General features: G+C 36.5%; 1 protein-coding gene across 1 annotated transcript; it reads left to right on the top strand.

Annotated features, from left to right (window-relative positions):
• The first annotated feature begins 5,123 nt into the window (after nucleotides 1–5,123).
• On the top strand, nucleotides 5,124–7,513 carry LOC118745415. Its single transcript, XM_036478867.1, has 3 exons — nucleotides 5,124–5,393; nucleotides 5,661–6,317; nucleotides 7,340–7,513. Exons 1-3 carry the CDS (start codon nucleotides 5,124–5,126, stop codon nucleotides 7,511–7,513), a joined length of 1,101 nt encoding a protein of 366 aa, XP_036334760.1.
• The last annotated feature ends 14,626 nt before the right edge of the window (nucleotides 7,514–22,139 follow it).

Genomic DNA, 22,139 nt, shown 5'->3' with positions numbered 1-22,139 from the left:
CTTTTTTGTTTGTTTGTTGCCCTACGTGGGAGTAGGCTGTTTTTTTTTGTTTCACGTTTTTAATGTGTATCTTATGAATTTTTTTCCCACTAAGTGTGGTAACAGAGACCTTATTATCCTTGCTGACTATTTATTTTTTATAGAGGGGTCTCTGTTTTCCTTTAATTTGCTTGTCTTTGACGTATATAACGTCGTTTTCCTTATAATGTTTTGGTAGAGTCCTTTTCTTATTGTGTCTTTTTATTTGTGCTATTTGTTTTTCTTTTAAGAGTGTTCTAATAAACCTATTCATCTTTCTGCTCTTATCAAGGAGTTCTTCGTAGTTAGAGGCTTCTGAGCGATTGAAGAATATTTCGGATGGTTTCTTGGTTGTGACCGAGTGAACTGAATTATTATAACGATCTACGGCTATACTAACGAGTTCTTTGGTCATGAGATCCGTGTTTTCCGCCTTTAGGCATCTATAAATGTCTAATAGTGTAGAGTGGAATCTCTCAATTTCGCCATTTACCTCGCTCCTCTGAGAAGGAGTGCGGTAAAGCTGAATTCCTAAAGATTCTAATAGATTCCGTATTACTGGGGTAATAAATCCACGTTCGTTGTCCGTAACTAAAATTTTTGGGGTTGTAAAATAGTGGAGAAGTTTCACTATTTTTTGTTTAAGGTGCAGGGTTCCTTTGTTTTTAATATGGAAAAGCTTTGCAAATTTCGAAAACTTATCAATAGAACTTAAAAATTTCTCTCCTTGAATCTCAAAAATATCTATATGAAGGATCTCACATGGTCGTGAAGGGATTGGTGTAACTTGTAATTCTGGCTTATTAGGATGCCTATCGTACTTACTAAGCTTGCAGGTCTCACAAGCCAGCACATATTTCCTAATCTGGCTGCTCATTTTCGGGAAGTAGTACTGCTCTAAAATCTGTTTTCTATTCTCGCTAGCATTGCGGTGAGCTCTTTTGTGCTCCTTCATTATTACCTCGCATACTGCATCTGGATTTGCCAAGTCCTTAACGACCGTCTGCGCTATACGAATTTTATAGTTGGTGAAATGTTCTAAATACACCTTTTCAAGTAAACCCAATAAATTTTCTTGAATTTTGATACCATTTACTACATTTGGGTTTAGTTTTTCCTTTAATATTGTGGTGAGTTCTTCTTGAGAAGCATTTTCTATCCCTACGTAGTGGCGTGAATGTCCAGGATGTGGTTCTTCGTAGATTTGAAGCCCTCTTCCAAATATTATTTGATTCCTGAAGACGTTTAGTGGTGCCTCGACGAATGGAATTAAATCTGTATTATCTTGATCCGCGCTATGAGCCGTATCGCACGTAGATTCGCCCACACTTGCAGCATCGGGATCTGATCCCATAGTTGCAGCTTGGCTAGCGACCTCGGATGCAGGGAGGATAGAATCCATCAATTGATTTACTTGTGTTTTGAGCCGAGAAAGGGCATCGGCCACGACGTTTGACTTCCCAGGTTTGTAGACAAGCTCATAATTGTACTCCTCGATTCGGGATTTCCGACGTTTAAGCTTAGCGTTGTAATTCCTATTGCTAAGGGAGAAAGTTAACGGTTGGTGATCCGTAAATATGCGTATTTTTCTTGCACCATATAAATAATTTCGAAGGTTATCTAACGCCCAGACTATGGCGAGCATCTCCTTTTCATTCGTCGCATAGCCTTCCTCTGTGGTCGTAAGACTTCTCGAGATAAACGCTATTGGGTGTTCTTTACCGTCGTAGTCTTGAGACAGTACTGCGCCAATTGCATAGTCAGAGGCATCGGTTGTTAAGTTAAACGTCTTTTCAAAATTGGGAAACGTTAGGACCTCTGAAGTGGTTAACACTTCCTTGAGGTTCTCGAATGCCTTAAGGGCGTCTTTATTTAGTGTTATTAGTACTTTCTTGGATTGGGTTGCTTTGACTTGCGCATGCTCTCCCCTCGTAAGGTTGGTAAGTGGTTTCGCGATTTTCGCATAATCGCGGATAAACTTTCTGTAATAGGATGTTAGCCCCAGAAAACTTTTAAGCTCCTTCAAATTTGAAGGTGGCAACAGGTTTTTAATTGAATTAATTTTTTTCGGATCAGGTAATATTTCTTCCGAGGTTACGATGTAGCCCAGGAATTCTACACTTTTTTTTCAAAAATTGCGGTTTTTGAAGTTTAACTTTGAGCCCTGCGGCTAGGAGTCTGGAGAGGATTGTTTCGATGTCCTTTAAATGGGTGGCCTCGTCTTTGCTAAAAATTATTATGTCGTCAATATACACGAAACAAACGCGACCTATGAATTCCTTGAGGACATCATCGATCATCCGTTGGAAGATCGAGGGTGCATTTTTAAGCCCGAAGGGGAGCCGCAAAAATTCATATTTGCCATTCATAGTAGAAAACGCCGTTTTCGGAATGTCCCGCTCCTTCATTGGGATTTGGTGGAATCCTGAAGTTAAATCTAGTGTGGTAAAGTATTTGGCATCACCGAGGCTAGCGATAGTGCCGTTGATATCTGGAATCGGATATGTATCGGGGATGGTTACGGCGTTCAGCCTTTTGAAATCGATTACCATGCGATATTTCTTCTCCCCGTCTGAGCCAGATTTTTTTGGGACAATCCATATGGGAGAGTTATATGGGCTTTTCGAAGGACGAATAATGCCTTCTGAAAGGAGTTCTTGAATTTGCCTCTCGACTTCGCCGCGCATGTTGACGGGGTAGGGGTAGCTTTTCGTGTAAATGGGCGTTTCTGTGTTAGTCCTTATTTCTGCCTGTACGTTGGTAGCGATTTCTGGGCACCGATCAACTGGACCAAATAAATTTTCGTATCTATTCAATATGCTGTTGAGTTGCTTTCTTGTAGAGTCAGTGATATAAGGATCGAGAGGGATGCTTGCGTCTATACTATTGACATTCTGTGCTTCCTTTCGCTTAAGGGGGAGCAATATGTCAGGTTTCAATATAAGGAGGTTTAATTCCCTGTCTAGTACGGCTTTGATTTCCGTAAGTGTGTCATCGCCTATAATTCCATGGAAGGATGTGAGTCCAGGGAGGACAAAAAATGTAGTAGGCAGGTCCTTGCATACAAACTTAAAAAAATTTCCCAAATTTTCCTGTCTACCAAAATTCCCCCCCCCGCGGAAGTGACATGGAATGGTTTATCCACTGGTCTAGTGTTTTGGGCGATGCGTTCGCTGATGTAGTTTTTATTTGCTCCCGTGTCCACTAAAAACTCTAAAGTGCCATGATCCCGCGTATCATATTCTAGATATGGTACGCCGGACACGAGGCTCCTATTGTAAAATTTACCTGATCGCATACTTGCTCGTTACTTAATTCGTTGGAAGCATTTTCTACCACATCTTCGTCCCCTGGAACTAAATGGAATAGCTTTTGCTGTTTGCTACCACTTTGTTTTGAGAGTCCCGTGGAAGTTGAACCTCTCTTCAAGCCATCGTATCTTGGGAACCTTGGACTAAAGGTCTGTCGGGTTTGGGAAGATTGATTGGTATCTCTTCTTTCGGCTCCTGATATATTGTTATTACGCCAGCTTTGTGTCGATTGGTTGCTGCCCCTAGTTTGCCCTGAGCATGTGTAAGAGGGATAGGAACCCCCCTTCTGGTTCTTCTTGTGTATCCTCTGTTTGCCTGTGTCCCATTATTGTATCCCGATTGGCTTTGTGCCGGATTTTGAAATTCCTCGGTAAAATCTCTGTTGCCCCTCGAAAAATAACGCGATGCTGAAGGTTGATATGCATCGCCGAACATTCGGCCACTTCTGTTTAAAGCTTGTGGAGGGCGGTAGATAGCGTCTCGTCTATCCACGTTTAGGAAGGTAAGATATGAGGAATATGCTTCGGGTAAGGATTTTGGCTTCTGCATAAGTAACAGAGTCGGAAGATCACCATTTAGCCCCCTAATAAAAACATCCAGAGCCCTACGACGGTGTGCTTCCATTAATGCCTGGACGGTTTCCCCATGGACGTATTTGTCTGCAGTGTTTAAAAAACTGCAATAAATTTTATTTCATTTGCTTTTGCTTGTGCTTATGCTTCTGGAAATAACGGCAGCTTCAGTTGAAGCAAACGCCGAAAACGATTACTAATAAAATGCGCGTCACCTTCGGCAGCCGTCGGTTTGAAAATTTTAATTTTGCCTTGCTTATGCTTTTTGTCAGTAGCTCAAGTCAAAGCAAAAGCAATATCTCTGCTTTTGCAAGTCGTCAACAGTGGCAGTCGAAGAAACAGAAGTTCCGCTTTCACAAGCCGTCAGCATTCACATGCATCAGTCGCAGTCGAACAAAAAGCAAAAATTGATCGCTGAAAGACTGCGAAGCACTTCGCTAATCAAAGCACTCGACAGTTTTTAGTTTCACTGACTGCAACTTTTGGCGAATTCCGAAGTTGAAGCAGCACATCATTTTCGCTTCGGCAAATATTGTAACTGTCGCCGTCGACTGTTTTAAGCTATGTACATATTTCTTTTGTCATTGATTCTGCTTTTTAATTGCTTCAGTTTGTGAATGTGTGTCAAATAGATCGGTGGCTATTAGTGTTTTAACGGCAATGGCGAGAAATAAGCAAAATGAAATTTGGAAGTTTTTTGATAATAATGAAAACGACGGTTTTGCTACATGTAAAACATGTAAAAATAAACTTAAAAACAATAGAATTGCAAATCTAAAAGCACACTTAATCAAACTACACAATGTAAATACTGTCGAAACTTCCGAAACTTCAAGGACGAGTTCTATATCAAAAGTGATACGCAAAAAGAAAATTAAAATTGAAATTAACAAAAAGCAGATCCTCCGCGCATATATTGGTCTTGTCACCGAAGATTCTATTCCTTTTAATATATTAAATTCGCCTAATATGAGAAATATTTTGAAACCCATTTGTGAAGGCCTTAAAGCCACAGACGGAAAACAAATATAGTTGAATGCGACCAACTGCAAGAAAACGTTGCAATTAGTTGCAAACAATGTACGAAACGACATAAGCACTGAAGTAAAAAAAAAAATTGATCTCATTAAAAATCGACAGTGCTACGCGGTTATGCCGAAACATTTTTGGCATTAGCGCTCAATTTATAAGTAATGGGCTGATAAAATCACGCATCTTAGGGATGGTAGAATTGAAGGGTGCTGGATCGAGTACAAGCAAAAATCTAGCCACCGAAATTATAAAAATCTTAAAAAAATATGACATTGATTTAAGACAGATAGTGTCAGTTACGTCGGATAATGGCGCAAATATGCTCAAAGCAACTAAAATATTATCTTTTGTTTCCGAAGAAGAATCGGAAGAATATGAAGCAGACTGCACAAATGATGAATATCTCAAAAAAATTGAACTTTTGGAGGAAATACCAGATATGTTATTGGGCAACATTCAAGTTTGCCGCTGTGCAGCTCATACTGCGCAACTTTGTGCTCTTGACGTGACAAAATCCTCAGCTATAACAAAATACTTATTAGCATCCCGTAATTTGACAAAATATGTGAGAAAAACAACAAACGGATATCGAGATATTTTTGAATTGAAGCAATTGAAGATGCCGCAACTAGACTGTCCAACAAGATGGGGTTCGACCTTCACAATGGTAGAAAATTTGAAGGCAGCAAAAGACGTTCTAACAAAAATTGAGTCCGTTAAATATTAGACCCAAGACGAAAATTTCGAGATTGACGACTCCTTTTGGGAATTCATCGACAGCTATTGCCTCGTATTTAGTCCATTGCAAAAAGCTATAAAAATATTTCAAGAAGAGCAACTTCACTATGGTAATTTCTACGCACAATGGCTCAAATGCAAAATATGCACAGAAAAAATTATTAAAGATTCGAACCACCCACTAATTAAAACAATTGGTGATATGATATTGCAGTCCTTTGAAAAAAGAACAAACATGTTAATGCGCAATAACAGTTTTATTTCATGTTTGTATTTGGATCCTCGGTTCCATCACACCTTAACAGCGAACCAAAAAATGGAAGCAACACAATATTTAAAAACAATATGGGATAGAATTAATGAAACTAACCCTGGCGGCATTGCGCATTCAACTCCGAATTCAAGTGCACATCAAACACCCAACCAATTTTTTGATGTTGAAGATGAATTATTAAACGAATATTTATCGCAAGGTATTGAAGCTAACGTTGGTACTGCTACCGATGTACATACAAAAATTAAAAATCTGCAGCTACCAATCCTAAGAAGTGACGCAAACGTTCTAATATTTTGGAAGGAAAAGCAGTTTACTGATCCAGAGATGTACGCGTTAAGCAATGTCTGCTTTGCAATACCACCCACTCAGGTATATATATCATAATAATAAATAATTATAGCCGCACCATATTTTGACAAGTTTTAACATATTATTGTTGTTGTTGTAATTTAGGTTATTTTTTTAAATATAGTTCATTCTTTAACAAAGCCCGTGTAAATCCATGTTTCCAACTTTGTGCCATATTAAAAAAAACAACAAACCTAATTAAAAATTTCTAGCTTTTTAATTAGATTTCTTAGAAAGATTCTGGGTATGCACTTTTGAAGCCCATTGAATTCTAGTAGAACAAAGTACAAGTTTCAAATGGCTAAAAATTACGGTAGATGTTTTAGATTTTTTTTTGTCACATTTGCTTCCATATAACAAAATACACAAAATTTATTTTTATATGGAAGAAACCCGTAACATCTTCGACAAAAAAAATTAAAAAACAAAATCAACGGTATCTTTCTAGGAAATCCAATTAAAAAAGCTAGAAATTTTTAATAAAGTTTGTTGAATTTTTTTTAATATTGCACTATGTTTGAAATTTGGATCTACACGGGTTTTGTTAAAGAATGAACTATTTAAAAAAAAATTACCAAAATTAAATAACAACAAAAATAATGTGTTTAAACTTGTCAAAATATGGTGTGGCTAAAATTACTTCGACCACTGTATATATGTATGTATTAGACTGAGTCAAATAAAACGAATGTTTTTTTCTTTCGGTCCCATATCATAATTTCGTTGTCGGTTACAAAAAAATAATGTCGGCAAAATTTCAGCCCTCTATCTTCATTTTTCAATTAGCGCTCGCAAAAATAAGAATTTGCAATGAAAAAAACTTTCTACCGCATTCGTTTTATTTGACACAATCTAATACATATAATATGTATGTGTATATATATTTTACAAGTCTTATTTTTTAAGTTTTTATTAGTTCCTTTTAGTTTATTTAATGTAATTAATTTATTTATTGAATAAATAAATAAATAAAATAATTAAATATAACAAATAAAATAAATTTTATTGAATTCAATAAAACGTTTGGTCTTTTCACAAAACAGGTGACGATTGAACGTGCATTTTCCATGCTTAAGCTAATACTAACGGACTCCAGGAATCGTTTAAGTGAGGAAACGTTGGAAAACATATTGCTAGTAAAGCTGAATCCGAACTTCCTCGAAGCTGCTATAGACAATGTGCCACTCTTTCAACACCCGGATGAGGAACAAGATTAATTGTTTATTGATATTTTAAATTTTTTAAATAATTAAATTTAAATACATAAACGTAAATATCTTGCTTTCTATTTTCGAATTCTTGAAAAACAACCTTTTTTTCTAGCAGGCATAAAGTAAAATGGAAATACAACAATGTACCAAAAAGATATAAAAAACCTAACTTAGTTACACAAAAAACCTTGATTTTTCTGCATTTTACAAAAGACAAGTTACTTGGTTTTTTCGTATCACAGGAAATATGCTCATATCCGCTCCGTTGCTTCTGCTTTCACAGTTTTCATCATGCAAACATCAGCAAAATTCATTTGTTGAGAAGCATCGAGTTTGTGCTGAAAAGCAAACGATCGTTTGCTTCCCAGCATGTTTGGTGTTGCTGGTGTGGCTATTCGTATTTTTTCAAATATGACAGCAGAAGCAACTGACGATCTGCCAAAGCCGATCAATTGCTTTTACTTCTGCTTTCGTGCTTTTCAATATGCAAGCAAAAGCAAAATTCATTTGCTGATAAGTATCGAGTTCGAGCCGAAAGCGAACGATAGTTTACTTCTCAGCTCTTATCGTGCTGCTAAACAAATGATCGTTTGCCTCTCAGCTCTTCTCGTGCTGCTGCTGTGGCTGTTCGTTTTTGTTGAAGACAAGGCAAAAGCAAGAATATTGCTTTTGAAGCAAGACAACTTCAGAAGCACAGTATCAGCATATTTTCGTTGCTTTTGCTAATATTGCTTAAGCATTTCAAACCCTGTTTGTCTGTATTTATAGTGTAGATCATAAGTGACAACTGCTTATTGATTTTAGCATAGAATTCCGAAACCTGATGTGCCTCAGAATGGCCCTATAGATTGGTTTATGCCGTACAACCTGGTAGTCATTTAAAACCTGCTCTACGCTATGGACCCAGGAGGAATAATGCTCCCTGGATCCATCGAACACTTGAAGCTCCTTCACGCAGTCTGGCAATTTAGAAATTTCCCTAAGTTCGTCCTCCGTCCGAGGACTTGTCAGTGGCAGTTCCACCGGACGTGTTTCCGGGTCCGCGGACTGCCTGCGAACCTCCTTTACCTGGCTCTCTAGCCTTTCTAGATTCTCACTGAGTCCTTGTAAGGACTCATCGTTGGTCTTCGACTCTACACTTTTGAGCCGTTCTTCCAACCTTCTCAGTTGTGACAGAATGGCGTTCACTGCGCCATTCATTTCCGTCATGGATTTCTTAAATTCGTCCGCGTTCATGCTGTAACGAGATTAAAGGTTATCTTTTAACAGTTTGTATACTTACAAAGTCCAATATTTCATTGGAGTATTTGCTTTTTCTATAGTGTACGCTTCTCTTCACAGATTTAAATTATTTAATTTCGCATAGAACTTTTGCGTTCTCACAGTTTTTATTTATATTCCTTAATTTTTCCGAATTTTATGGGGAACCTTTTTTTTTAACAGTTTTTGTTCTATTACAGTTACTTTCGCATGGAGCTACTAAGTGTATTCTCACAATTTTTTCACAGTTTTTACTTATACTCTTTCTTGTAGTTTTTTCCACAATTTTTTTCCGGATTAAGACAGAACGTTTTTTTTCCTTTTTCACAGCGTTTTGTTTTTTTTATTGACTTTGGCGGACCCTGCACCGAACCGCTAGGGCGCCAGTTAATCTCTCGTGTCGCGAGAGATATAAAAAATTAAAGGTGCGGCGAACCCACTGTTCGCCGATACTATTCAAACCGTAATTAAAAGACGGACAACTCGAGTTGAGCTTATCAAAATTTATTATGTGTCGCTTGCACGACCCAAAATTAACTGCCTAAAACATATGAATTGACTTACTGGCTAACCTCTTACTCCTAACTAATTATGCTAAGGTTGCAGTTCCCACATTCCGCAAGTTGGGGTTTGCGCGTGCAGACAGGAATTGCTTATATTGCAATTCCCATGATTTCAATAATTCCGATACTTGACCTGATCGGTGGTTGCGCGTGTGCCGCGTCAGCAAAGTTAGTAAGTGCAACAATATGGTCACATGCCTGGCAACGTGAGTAAAGGGTGCGCCATTGATCGGTATTGGTATTACAGGTAAGATAACTTGTATATGCAATTTCAATACATATTAGTTTTTAAATAATCACATTGTTACATTTTGTACTTATTAGCATTTTCATAAAATGCATTTCTTATTAAAAATTATATAAAATCACATTGTAACATTTTGTATTTGTTTTTTGCAATATTGTTATACATTCCAGCCAGGTAAACATTTCCAGCCACCGCTCCAAAAACTTTTGTTGAAAATTCTTTCTTGTGCTAGTGGAAGCATTAATTGACGTAGCACAATCACTTAAATCGATAGAAAGTGCAATACTGGATGGTAGCTTCATCAGCAATAGCAAATGCACCATCTTCATAACTTGAAGATTTAGGAATCGCAACAACATCATCGCCACCTCCACCAACAGCAAACCCACCGTCTCTATAATAGCTTACAGATTCAGCATATACACCATCTTCATAATAACTTGAAGATTCAGGAATCGGAGCAACATACCGCCACCTCGATCAACAGCAAACGCACCATCTGCATAATAGCCAAGAGATTCAGGAATCGCAGAAACATCTCCACCACTTCTATCAATCGCAAATGCACCATCTCCAAAATATTTTGAATATTCAGGAAGCGCAACAACATCACCTCCACCACCAACAGCAAACGGATCATCTCCAGACGCAACAAACTCATCAGAATAACTAGAAATTATTTTGACATTTTACTTTTCCCGCCTTCGTGCTGTGTTTTGTGGGCCCGGCCGTGGTCTTGCAAAAAATAGCTAAACAGATTTGAGGTTAGAAAACGTACATATATGTATGTAGATGATCGAGTAAAACTTACCTCGAAATTTTCTTCTGACCTGATGCAGGCTTTTTCCTGTAAAATGAAAGACATATCGAGCCCTAACCGCCAAAATAACGTAAGCGACATTTTTTTCAAAATTTTCTTTTTGATGCAGAAATGTATCTAGATGCTCTAGAAATATATCTGCATCAAAAAGAAATTTTTGAAAAAAATGTCGCCTACGTTATTTTGGCGGTTAGGGCTCGATATGTATGTAAATTAATATATAATTGTTATTTTTCATAAATTTGCTAAATAAATATGAAAATTTACTTACCCAAACATTTCTGTGCGCTTTCCAACCTGTTATAGTTAGGTTAGGTTAGAAAAGGTGGCAGCCCCGTGTAACCGGAGCTCACTTAGACAATGTAAGATTGTCCTTTGTGATACCACAATTTGGAAAGGCCCCCTAAACTTTATCGTTAACACGCTCCGAGCCGATTATGTATTTACTAATACGGCTGATATCAATGCCCCAGAGCTCCTCGGGGCTGTTTAGAAAGTGAGAGCCAAAGTACTTCAACCTTAGCCTCGCAAACGCTGGGCACCTAAGAAGGTAGTTGTAGGGTTAATACTATTTACTATTGTACTTTCTTCATTTTTGTACTTTGTTATTTTTGAATTATTGAATTAAGTTCTTTTTCAATTAATGTAAATCAAAAAGAAAATATTTGATTACTTCAGAATTTTTCTTCTTTCTGAAAGCATGTAATATTTTTTTGTTAAATAGATAATTGAAATACATTAATTAAAATTTTTAACCACACCACAATTGGCGATCCTGCCAGGAGCAGCTGACCAATTTATTGGTAATTAAGGATTAAAAATATAGGAGAGTAACACAGCATCGCCACTAGAACCGCCGAAATTCTACACACCTACGGAAGTTAAACAATCAGCAGCCCTGTTGCTCCGCTAAAGATCCTTTAAGCTCTACAACTCCTTTTCAAGGCGTACCATCACTACCAACACAGCTCACATTGTTAACAGATCCGTTTGGGCTTCCAGCGCTTTAACTAAATCGGGAAGAGTGCAAGACTGGCCGTCTCTTTGTTAACATCAGCAATTTAGTGAAATTTGGAGCGGCAGTTGAGGCAATTAACTCCTCGTATACGTACGAAATAGCCGCAAAAAGCTTATGCTGAAATTGATGTCCACGGTGTACAGTACACCTTGCGATTGCCATTGAAGCCAATGTTAAGTACAGTGTTGCGAATGTTAAGAAAAGTAAAAAAAGAAAGCAAATTTTGGCAAAGAAAAGACACTAAAGGAAATTGAAAGCGAGAAAGTTTACATTTTGGATAAGTTATCAATTACGTTGGCGGTTTTTACACACATAATTGACTTATCAGCGACCTCATCAACACCAACACCCACTCCAACAACAACAACTGCCCACAACAATAGTTTAACAACTGCATAAGGTCTCGAATCGTGATCGATAACAGCAGCAACGTCAGCGGCATAAGCAGCGACCGCAGCAGTAGCGCTAACATCAACAACAACATCTAGAGTATTTATTGTGTGGATTACATAACCGTAATAGGGCATTCGCACGAGGCGATTTTACAGGCAACAAAAGTTGAATACGAAGTTGAATGAGAAGTTGAAAGTGAAAAAGTTGCCATCCCTATTCAGACGAGGCGATTTTCGATTCAACACGAATCGTTATTTACATTATTGAAAATGAATTTAAATCGCAAAATTTGATCAACTGGCATAAATTTGGTAAGCCAAGCGTTGGTAGAAGTGCTTTTAGCGAAGCTGAAAGATAAAATAAGAGTAAAAAAGTAAAAAAGAAAAAAAGAAAAAAAAGTATGATACAGAACAGTGTTGGCATTTTTGGTACAATTGTACTTGTTTTATACAATTTCATTTACAATATACTTTCCTACTACGCAGTCCTTTTTAGTAAAATTTTGTAATGAATACTAAAAATATATAGCTCTGAAAATTCACAGCAAGAAATTTTTTGTATTCTCTTTGGTTCGCCTGTTCGTATTGTAAGTTTTGAAAAATGGCTTCAACGAACCAGTATAATATAGCCTAGTCAAATTTTTAAAGAAACTTTTCGATACTAAGTTTTATTAAAACAAAATGTCGAAGTCAGCTTCATATAGAAACAAAGTCTTCGTTCGTTATAAGAAGAGATTTTCGTAAATATAATACCTTTACGGCACTCACATATTGACAAGATTTTACTATTTATTTTATTATTCTTTAATTTTAATTATCTGTTTATAAAATATAATGTATTCTTTAAGAAAAACTGTACAAACCTAAGATTAAATCTTTGCGAAACATCCAAAAACCAACATACTTTCGTAAAAATTTCGAGCTTTATTAATATTCTTTAGTTTTTAGCCCATTCAATTTTAGTATAATAAAGTTCAAGTTTAAAGTAGCTGGGACTTACCGTTGAACTTGGCATTTTTTTTGTCGACGATGTCAGCCATTTTCTTCCATACGAAGTGTGTCCGACGATTTTTTTATATGGAGAAAACTAGCAACACCTTCATCAAAGAAATCTTAAAAAACTTAGTTATATTAAAATTTAATGGGCTAAAAAACCGCACGCTCAAAATAAATCTAGGAAATCGAATTAAAAAGCTCGAAATTTTTACGAAAGTGTGTTGGTTTTTTTTAATGTTGCACAAAGTTTGAACCTTGAATATGTACAGCTTTTCTTAAAATATAAACCGTATTTTTACAAAAAATAATTAAAATTGAATACTATTAAGATAAATGGTCAAATCTTGTCGTAAAGTTTTGATAAGCACTTGAAATGCTATTAAAATGTCAAATTTCAGTACTGAATCCAAAGGAAAATGTCTCTTTTATCCATTAATAATAACTTAAATATGCTTTTTGTTAAGATGTATACCTGAAAATGTGTGCATACATATTTGCGTTAAATGCAGTACATGTGCACGTGGAATCAATTTGTAAAAGTGTAAACTACGTAAACGTATGTACATAAACAATAAAACTCTCTCATGAATACCATAAATTCATTGGTCTTGAAGGGAATGTACTAAGAAAATATATGAGCGAATTAAAAAGTGTATACAATTTATAGCCGAAAAGTACATTTTTTGTATAGATTTCGTACTGAAGGAACGATTTAATTTCCCAACACTGATACAGAATGTAAACAAACACAGGGTTGCAAGGAAAAAAAGTTGAACGAGCTCAAAGTTGGCTGGCGACCAACTTTGTTGAAAGCGATTAGTTGAAAGGCCGTTCGGACGAGGCGATTTTTGCTTTCAACTAAAAGTTGCCTGAAAAATCGCCTCGTGCGAAAGCCCTATTAGCACGTTTTGAGACTCAACTGAAGGTACCAACAATCTTACCCTGGCCTTCAGTAAGTGGTCTCTAGTCACTAATAGTGACTTTTGGTGGTGAACTTGAATTTTGAGACTATTTGGTATTCAGTACGCTGTCTCACGTCTCTAATCTCAAAAATAACCCACTAATTTGTCAGCTGTCTAAGAGCCGGTCACAAAAGCTTATTTCTATCCATTTTATTAAAAAAAAAAACGCGAAAATGAAGCGAGGAAATTTGTTCAACAAGAGTTTCACCAAAACCAAAATTCTGTAATATCATACAAATGTGTTGAAAACAAAAAAATATTTTTTTTTGTTTTTAAAACTTTAAAATCTAAAGATTGTTAAAAAAAACTAATAAAAAAATACTAAATAAAAAAAAAAAATCCTCTACGGCCGAGGAGGACTTGAACTGGGACCCTCGCGGCTGCCAGCCTAATGCTTTGACCATTCGGCCATTGCGACTCTTTGAGCGGCACAGGCAAAAGGCATACATAAACAGTATCAGTATGTGTTTGCTTTCACCACACATTTTTGGTGAAATTTTTGTGACTCCTTCTGAATACCCAAATCGTTTCAAGTCACAAAAATAGTCACTAATTGCTAATCTAAAATTTAGTGACTTGAGATGAGACTGAATTACTGAATCCCAGGGTTAGTATTACTGGAGAGCTGTATTATTCACATTTTTTAGACTAGTATAAATGTAACACTACTTTTGTTAAAAATAAATAATTACAGTGTTTAATTATTATTTATAAATATTACAACTTTTTGACATAATTGTAAACTTCCCTTTTCTGAGGTATTGTATATTTGCTCAAATTTAAATAATCAAAATGTTTCATTCACCACAACATGATACATATACATCTACACGTAATACACATAATTTAAATGAAACCCTCTTTAATTTACAAAATAGTACGTTTAACGAACAGTAAACAAATCCGTATGTCGATCGAAATATTAATGAGATTTGTGCTACATCGGTCAAACTACCACAATTCTGGACAAGTTGTCCGGAAGCGTGGTTTATTCATGCGGAAATGCAGTTTAGTACCAAAAATATTAGACAAGAAACAACTAAGTATGAGCATACAATTACTGCACTTCCGCAAGAAGTTATAATAACGATTTTAGACTTTGTTCAAAATCCGCCCGAAAATAATAAATTTACTGCTCTTAAGAAAATTTTAATTGAAAGGCATTCATTAAGTGAGAATGCGAAATTAGACAAAATTTTATCGGATTCTGAAATGGGTGATCGTAAGCCCTCAGAATTTTATCGGTCGCTTGTACTGCTTTCGGGTTCCAATTTTAGCCAAGAAGTTCTTAAGAAACTTTGGTTGAGGAAGTTACCGAAGAACTTAAGCGTGATTTTAGCTAGTTCTAATTCCTGCAGTATTAGTGAATTGACGAAATTGGCTGATAATATTTGGGAGGTTACTAGCAAAAGCGAGATAGCTTCAGTTAATGATTTTCAAAATTCAAAAGGTGAAAATGCAGTCATGGCTAATTTGGTTAACACTACTGCTCTTATTTGTAGAAATTTTGAAAAACTTTCTTTAGATTTATGTGAAATGAGAAGGGAAATTAATCAAAATTATTCAAGGTCACGTTCAGTGAGTAGGAATCGTTTTAGGAGCCCCTTTAAATATCGATCAAAATCACGCGACAATCCGAATTGGTTAAGTAGATGTCATTATAAATTTGGAAACAAGGCTAAAAAATGTGAACAACCATGTGCATTTTCGAAAAATAAGAGTCCAACAAACTGAAGTCGTCCGTTGTTGCGGCGACAAACAACGGGAATTTGGACATTTCCACACGTCGCCTTTTTATATATGATAAAACAAACAAACTAAATTTATTAATTGATAGCGGAGCAGCAATTTCGGTACTTCCAGTTTCTAAATTTTCGAATACAAGGAAATCTTCAGATATAATTTTAACGGCAGCTACCGGCTCAACTATTTTTACATACGGGAAGAAACTTTTGAATATTAATTTGGGTTTAAGGCTTGAGTTCCTTTTTACACTTTTGATTGCTGATATTGCGAAGCCGATTATAGGAGCTGAATTTTTGTGTAAATATAGACTTCTTATTGATATTAAAAACAAGTGATTAGTAGATCCGTTAACAAATCTATCAGTTAACACAATTTCATATTTTAGCAATGTTCCTCTTCCGAAAATTTTTTCAGTAGATGTTCAATATACAAAATTATTGAAGGAATTTCCTTCCCTTATTTCTGAGCCAGATTACTCAAACCCGTTTAAGCATACCACGGTTCACAGACTTGTCACTGAGTGAAAACCTTGCTTTTTCTAAGCCAAGGCGCTTAGATTCAATCAAATTCAAAGTAGCTAAAACTGAATTCGATTTTTTAGTAAAAACAGGGATTTGTAGACCATCAAATTCATCCGTGGTATCTCCACTTCATTTAGTACCAAAGAAAGAAGTTAATGACTGGCGTCCTTGTGGTGATTTTACAAGACTTAATACTGTGACTGTGACGGATCGTTATCCCTTTGGGTCATATTCACGATTTTAATATGAACCTTAGGAATAAAAAAATATTTTCAAAACTAGATTAAGTTAGAGCGTATCACCGAATTCCAATGGCAGAAGAAGACATTTTTAAAACGACGATTACTACTCCTTTCGGTATGTTTGAGTTCACCCGAATGCCTTTCGGGCGGAGGAACTCAGCGCAAACATTTCAGAGATTCATCAACGAAGTAGTAGGTAAATTAGATTTTGTTTTCGCGTATATTGATGATCTGGTCGCAAGTGAGAGTGAAGAACAACATTTAAAAGATCTACGTGTACTTTTCGAACGTTTGTCTGAGTATGGTTTGAACGTCAAACCAAGCAAATGCATTTTTGGTGTTTCAAGTATAGATTTTTAAGGACATTGTTTACCTGAGGCAGGGATACAGCCCTCTGTAAACAGAGTAGAAGCGATTCGCAATTTTGAACGACCGAAGTCAATAAAACAAGCGCAAAATTTTATTGGTATGGTTAACTATTGCCAGAGCTGGGTAAATGCAATTACATTACAATTACAATTACATTCCTCAGTAATTAGGATTCAATTCCTTTAGTTCACAGTAAAGGAATCGATTAATTTTTCAATTCCTTGAAGTAATTTCCAATGTAATTGTTTTTTCTTTAATTCCATTACAAGGAATTTCATATTGTAATTGGAATAAATTACGTGCTAGTAATGTAATTTCTTTTATTTCAATTCCTTTGAAAGGAATTGAAAATGTAATTTTTTCCAATTCCTTTGAAAGGAATTGAAAATGTAATAGATTTTTTTTCCGATTCCATTCCTCAAAGTAATTTAAAAAGTAATCGAAAAATTTATAAAAAAAAAATTTTTTACTGTTGAATTGTAATAGCTTTGTTAAATTTCTTGGTTGCTAACTGCCTTGAATAAACAACTTATACCTCAGTTGTATTACTAATAGCTGAATAGCTTAAAGTGTAGCTGTTCAGTTTATAGGGTAACGGTTAAATTTTCCAGATCCTACCGCGAACGCGCTTCGCGGCAGATGAGACCCATAAATGTTGCTGCCTTGGGCACTGCTGTTCTTTCGGACTAATCCCTGCGTATCTATAAAAATGCACTGAGTTAATTGTGTATATTATGGTACCCTTAATTCTACCCAAAATGGCGTGCCTTCTGGGGCCTTTCAAGTACTCTTACTGGTATCCTGCGTTACAAATGAGGGCAGAGTCCGCTTGAATTACGAGCCCTGTGGGACTGAAGATCCTACCTCCTAAGAGTTTTATAAACAAGTTTCATTGCTATGGCTAAATTTTGATGATAACACTGTAACGACGCTCAAATTACACAAAAAACGCCGAGATTAATTTTAAGTAGTATGTTACGGATCTGTATACTGTTTTTTTTAGATAAGGTCATTTAGTCAAGTTATTTTCATTTTAAGTTTTCATTGCGAATGAAAAAAGTTCAAACTATAACATGGTCATACGGCCATGTACGATATGGCGTATGGGTAACATTATTTCCTGCTAGTATTTCATACAAAAAATTATTGCACTTTCACTTAACCCTTGCAAATCACAATGGGCCCTGATCGGGCACAAGTGTGCTGGCGCCCTCTGGACCTAGCAGCCACTTCAACCTAACCCTTGCAAACTTGTTTATTTGTCCATCGATTTTCAACGGTAGTAGTGTTTTAAGCCGCAAAACAAGCAGATATTGGCTAGTCTATACTAATATATAATTTGAAAAGCATTTTTTTCTGTTCGCAAAGCTCGAGAAAAGCCGTACCGATTTTTTTGAAATTTCGGAATCTACTGCAGACTTTCCAAGGATGGTTATAGGGTAAAAATAGTTTCGATATAGAAAGGGGGCGTGGCACCTCCCATACAAACCGAATTTTTCAAACTGCATACATTTGTGGTAGAGGACTAGAACTGGGTATGGTGATATATACATATATAAGACCAATTCCATACTCATGGAAAAAATTTGCATGGTTGGAGAATGGGGCATGGCACCTCCCATATAAACCGAACTTTTCATATTGCATATTTCTGGGAGTGTTCATGGTAGACGGTAAGCCTTTTTAAAACTCTTTAGTTTGACACCCACGTGCCAACATTTCATTTACTTTATCAATTTAACTGAGTTACAATTTCCAAATAGGTGGCAGCACCCTCAAAAATATTTCCAACAGTTATCTTTTTTAAACCTCTTTAATTTGATACCCATATTGTAATATTTTATTTATTTTATCAATGTAATGTAGTTAAATTTTCAAACAGATGGCAACCCTCCTCAAACCTATTTTCGGCAGTAAGCCTTCTTAAAACTCTTTAGTTTGACACACACATGGCAATATTTAATTTTTTTTAACAATTTGACTGAGTTTAAATTTTCAAATAGGTGGAAACCCTCGTCAAAAATACTTCCAGCAGTTATCTTTCTTAAACCTCTGGAACTTGATACCCATATTGTAATAATTCATTAATTTTATCAATATAATTGGGTTTAAAAATTTTAAAACAGGTGGCAACCCTCCAAATTTTTGCGATATCATTGGTTCTGGTATTATACCGAATATTAAAAAAAAATTATTCAAATCGGTTCAGACGGGTTTTGATGACCGTGACATACGAACACAACTGTCGTATATCTTTGCACGTGTGACTTCTTTATTGGAATGACATTAAATTGACAGTGATTACACAAGTGCCGGAAATAATTCAGATTTTCTATCTATGACATTCATATGCTTATGCTACATTTACATTTATATATGACATCTCTCCACCACCTATTTTCATGACTATAAAAAGCGATTCATGTATGTAAAAGCATACATATATACGTATTTCGGAATTTCAATTTCAATTCAATATCTTCAAGCTTATTTTCATTTATATGTACTTAAGAACTAAAAATAAAATTTATTTTAAAGATGGTTTCAACTACATAATTTATTTTAATTATATTGGAGCTGGTCTGGTTCCTTTCGGACTCTCTCCGATCGCCTTAGATGTACTTCGGTACCTGAGTTCTGCTCCGTTGGGGCGTGTGCTACTTGTGGTAAAGCTGCATTGATTGCGTCGTTTTTTTGTGTCGGTTGTGTTTGCGACTGTGTTGTTTCTTCGCGCTGGTCGTACATCTCACCATGCACGCCAGCATTTACCTGCTCAGGAGCCATAGGTTGAATAAGACGACTAGGTAATTGTTGACCCACGTTGCGTATTTGGTCGACGTGGCGTCTCCATATTCTTCCATCATCAAGTTGAACTTCGTAATGGATATCACCGCGTCTGGAAATGATTTTGCCAAATTGCCAGCGTTCACTCGATAAGTAATCTCGCACTGAGACCCTCTCGCCTTCGGCGAAAACCTTTTTGGTAATCTTTTTGTCCGTATTACCGAGCGTAGTTTGCGGTAGTAGAAAATCTAAGCGAGTTTGAATTTGTCGACCATGGCTGGACTTTTTTCTGTAGTCGGGTGGATTGCTCTTCGGTAGCTGAGCAAAATGTTTTGCAACTCTTTATGCATTGAGCCTGATTTAGTCATAGCTGCTGTCAGCTTCTGTTTAACTGTCTGTATGAACCTTTCGGCCTGCCCATTCGTTGCCGGATGATAGGGAGCACCTTGCTTGTGCACTATGCCATTCGATCTCAAGAACGCTTGAAACTCTTTAGAGTTAAACTGGGTGCCATGATCACTTACTAATATATTCGGTATACGAAAAGTTGCAAAAATGTCTCGGCATTCGGCGATCGTTGTGTCAGTCATATTGTTTACAATTTTTACAATAGGCCACTTGCTATAGGCATCTACCAAGACGAATAAGTACTTGCCATACATTGGACCTGCGTAATCCACATGCACGCGTTCGAAGACTTTACCCGGTCGTGCCCAACAATGTACAGGAACCGCGACTGGATCGGATTGGACGCTTTGGCAGGATACGCAATTAGAAACCAATTTATCTATATCCCGGTCTAGGTTAGGCCAGCAGCAATAAGAACGCCCTAGTGTTTTCATTTTGACCATTCCAAAATGACCGCTGTGTAATTCACTAAGTACCTTTTGCCGTAGTGCTGTGGGTATATACACACGGAAACCTCGTAAAAGGCAACCTTTCCGCAAAGTGAACTCTATTTGTGGAATTCCAAATCGTTGCTTCGCCTCACAATCACGGCCGTATTTTAGGCATTCTACCAGAATTTTAACCTCTGGTTCTTTAGCTGTAGCTGCACCCAAGTCTTCTGCTGTAACTGGTAAGTTATCTATTAACTGCGCTGTTATCACATCTACTTCTTCTATAAAACAATCGCGCTTTTGCGTTGCAAGTCGTGACATGGCATCAGCATTTGCATTTGCTTTACTGCTTTTTACCCGGACGACGTAATCAAACGATTCCAAAAATATCGCATAGTGTTGCATACGCATCGCAGATAAAGTAGGTAAGCCCTTATGTGGCGAAAATATTTGCGCAATGGCTTTGTTATCAGTGACTAAAGTAAAGCGTCTCCCAAACACATATTGATAAAACTTTTTGACACCAAATATAATTGAGAACGCTTCTTTATCCACCTGACTGTATCGCTGTTGGACATCGTTTAGTGTTTGCGAGGCAAACTGAATTGGCTTTTCTGTACCGTCCGCAAAAGTGTGGCTTAACACGGCTCCAACGCCTGTGGGACTGGCATCCACCGCTAAAACGAGCGGTAGCTGCGGATCCTAATGTGTCAAAACTGTGTCTGTTTGCATCATTTCTTTAATTCGCTTGAATGATTCACAACATTTTTTATCGAAATTAAAAACTGAACTTTTATGTAACAACTGATTCAATGGATATACGACATCACTAAGGTTTGGAATGAATGTCCCGTAGTAGGCTCGTCGCGCCTTTTTGATGTAGCTCGCACCCTTCTTTCTCCGCTACTTCGTAGGCCTTTGCTATATTGATCGCATCATCTAATGTTAAACTTTTCTTTTCCAGTAACCGATTTTGGATTGCTTGGTTTTTCAACCCAAATACTAATTGATTCCGTAATGCAATATTCAAATAGTCACCAAAATTGCAACCTTTTGCCAGAAGACGCAAAGCCAATAAAAACTGTTCGCACGACTCACCATTTTGCTGCTTCCTTAGATGGAATCTATAGTTTTCTAAAATTTCGTTGGCCTTTGGTTGGGTTTTCCAACGTCGATACGATCTCCTCGTACTGCAGAGTCTCTGGCTCGTTGGGCAGCACTTTATCGCAAAGCACATTGTAAGTCGTTGCTCCCATATAATGGAGTAACAGTTGACGTTTTTTTGTTGCGTCAGCATTGAAGAGTGATAACGCGGTTTCGAATCGTTTCACCCACCGATTCCATGGCATATTTTTCACATCGAATGCGTCCAATTGGAACGCAGCTATTTGTGAACCTATACTGTCTCCTGGCATTGCATTTTTTTCAGCAAATTATAATAATTCTCGTCGCCAGAACTGTCGTATATCTTTGTACGTGTGACTTCTTTATTGGAATGACATTAAATTGACAGTGATTACACAAATGCCGGAAATAATTCAGATTTTCTATCTATGGCATTCATATGCTTATGCTAAATTTACATTTATATATGACAACAACATTTTTATATATATAGATATACATAGAAGATGTCCAATGTGTGCTTTCGATTTTAATCTTTGACCACAACAAAAATTCCACATTGTACATTCGTGAATGAACTTTCAGTTTCTTGATTACTTTTATAATTCCTTTGAGTAATTGAAAAAACTAAAGTACTCTTGCAATTCCAGGTAATGGAATTGAAAAAAAAAAGTCAATTACATTTTCAATTCCTTTCAAAGGAATTGGAAAAAAAATTACATTACTAGCACGTAATTTATTCCAATTA

The sequence above is a fragment of the Rhagoletis pomonella genome, unplaced genomic scaffold (genome assembly GCF_013731165.1).
Source record: "Rhagoletis pomonella isolate Grant_MI unplaced genomic scaffold, Rhpom_1.0 Rhpom_scaffold_00009, whole genome shotgun sequence".
In the NCBI taxonomy this organism is placed as follows: domain Eukaryota; kingdom Metazoa; phylum Arthropoda; class Insecta; order Diptera; family Tephritidae; genus Rhagoletis; species Rhagoletis pomonella.
This window is presented reverse-complemented; position numbering and strand designations above follow the sequence as displayed.

Excerpts from the sequence above, each read along its gene's own strand:
- LOC118745415 (XM_036478867.1), top strand. The coding sequence starts at position 5,124 with ATGGTAGAATTGAAGGGTGCTGGATCGAGTACAAGCAAAAATCTAGCC. Across the intron at positions 5,394-5,660 it reads TGTTATTGGGCAACATTCAA|ACCCAAGACGAAAATTTCGA; the intron begins GTTTGCCGCTGT and ends GTTAAATATTAG. Across the intron at positions 6,318-7,339 it reads TTGCAATACCACCCACTCAG|GTGACGATTGAACGTGCATT; the intron begins GTATATATATCA and ends TTCACAAAACAG.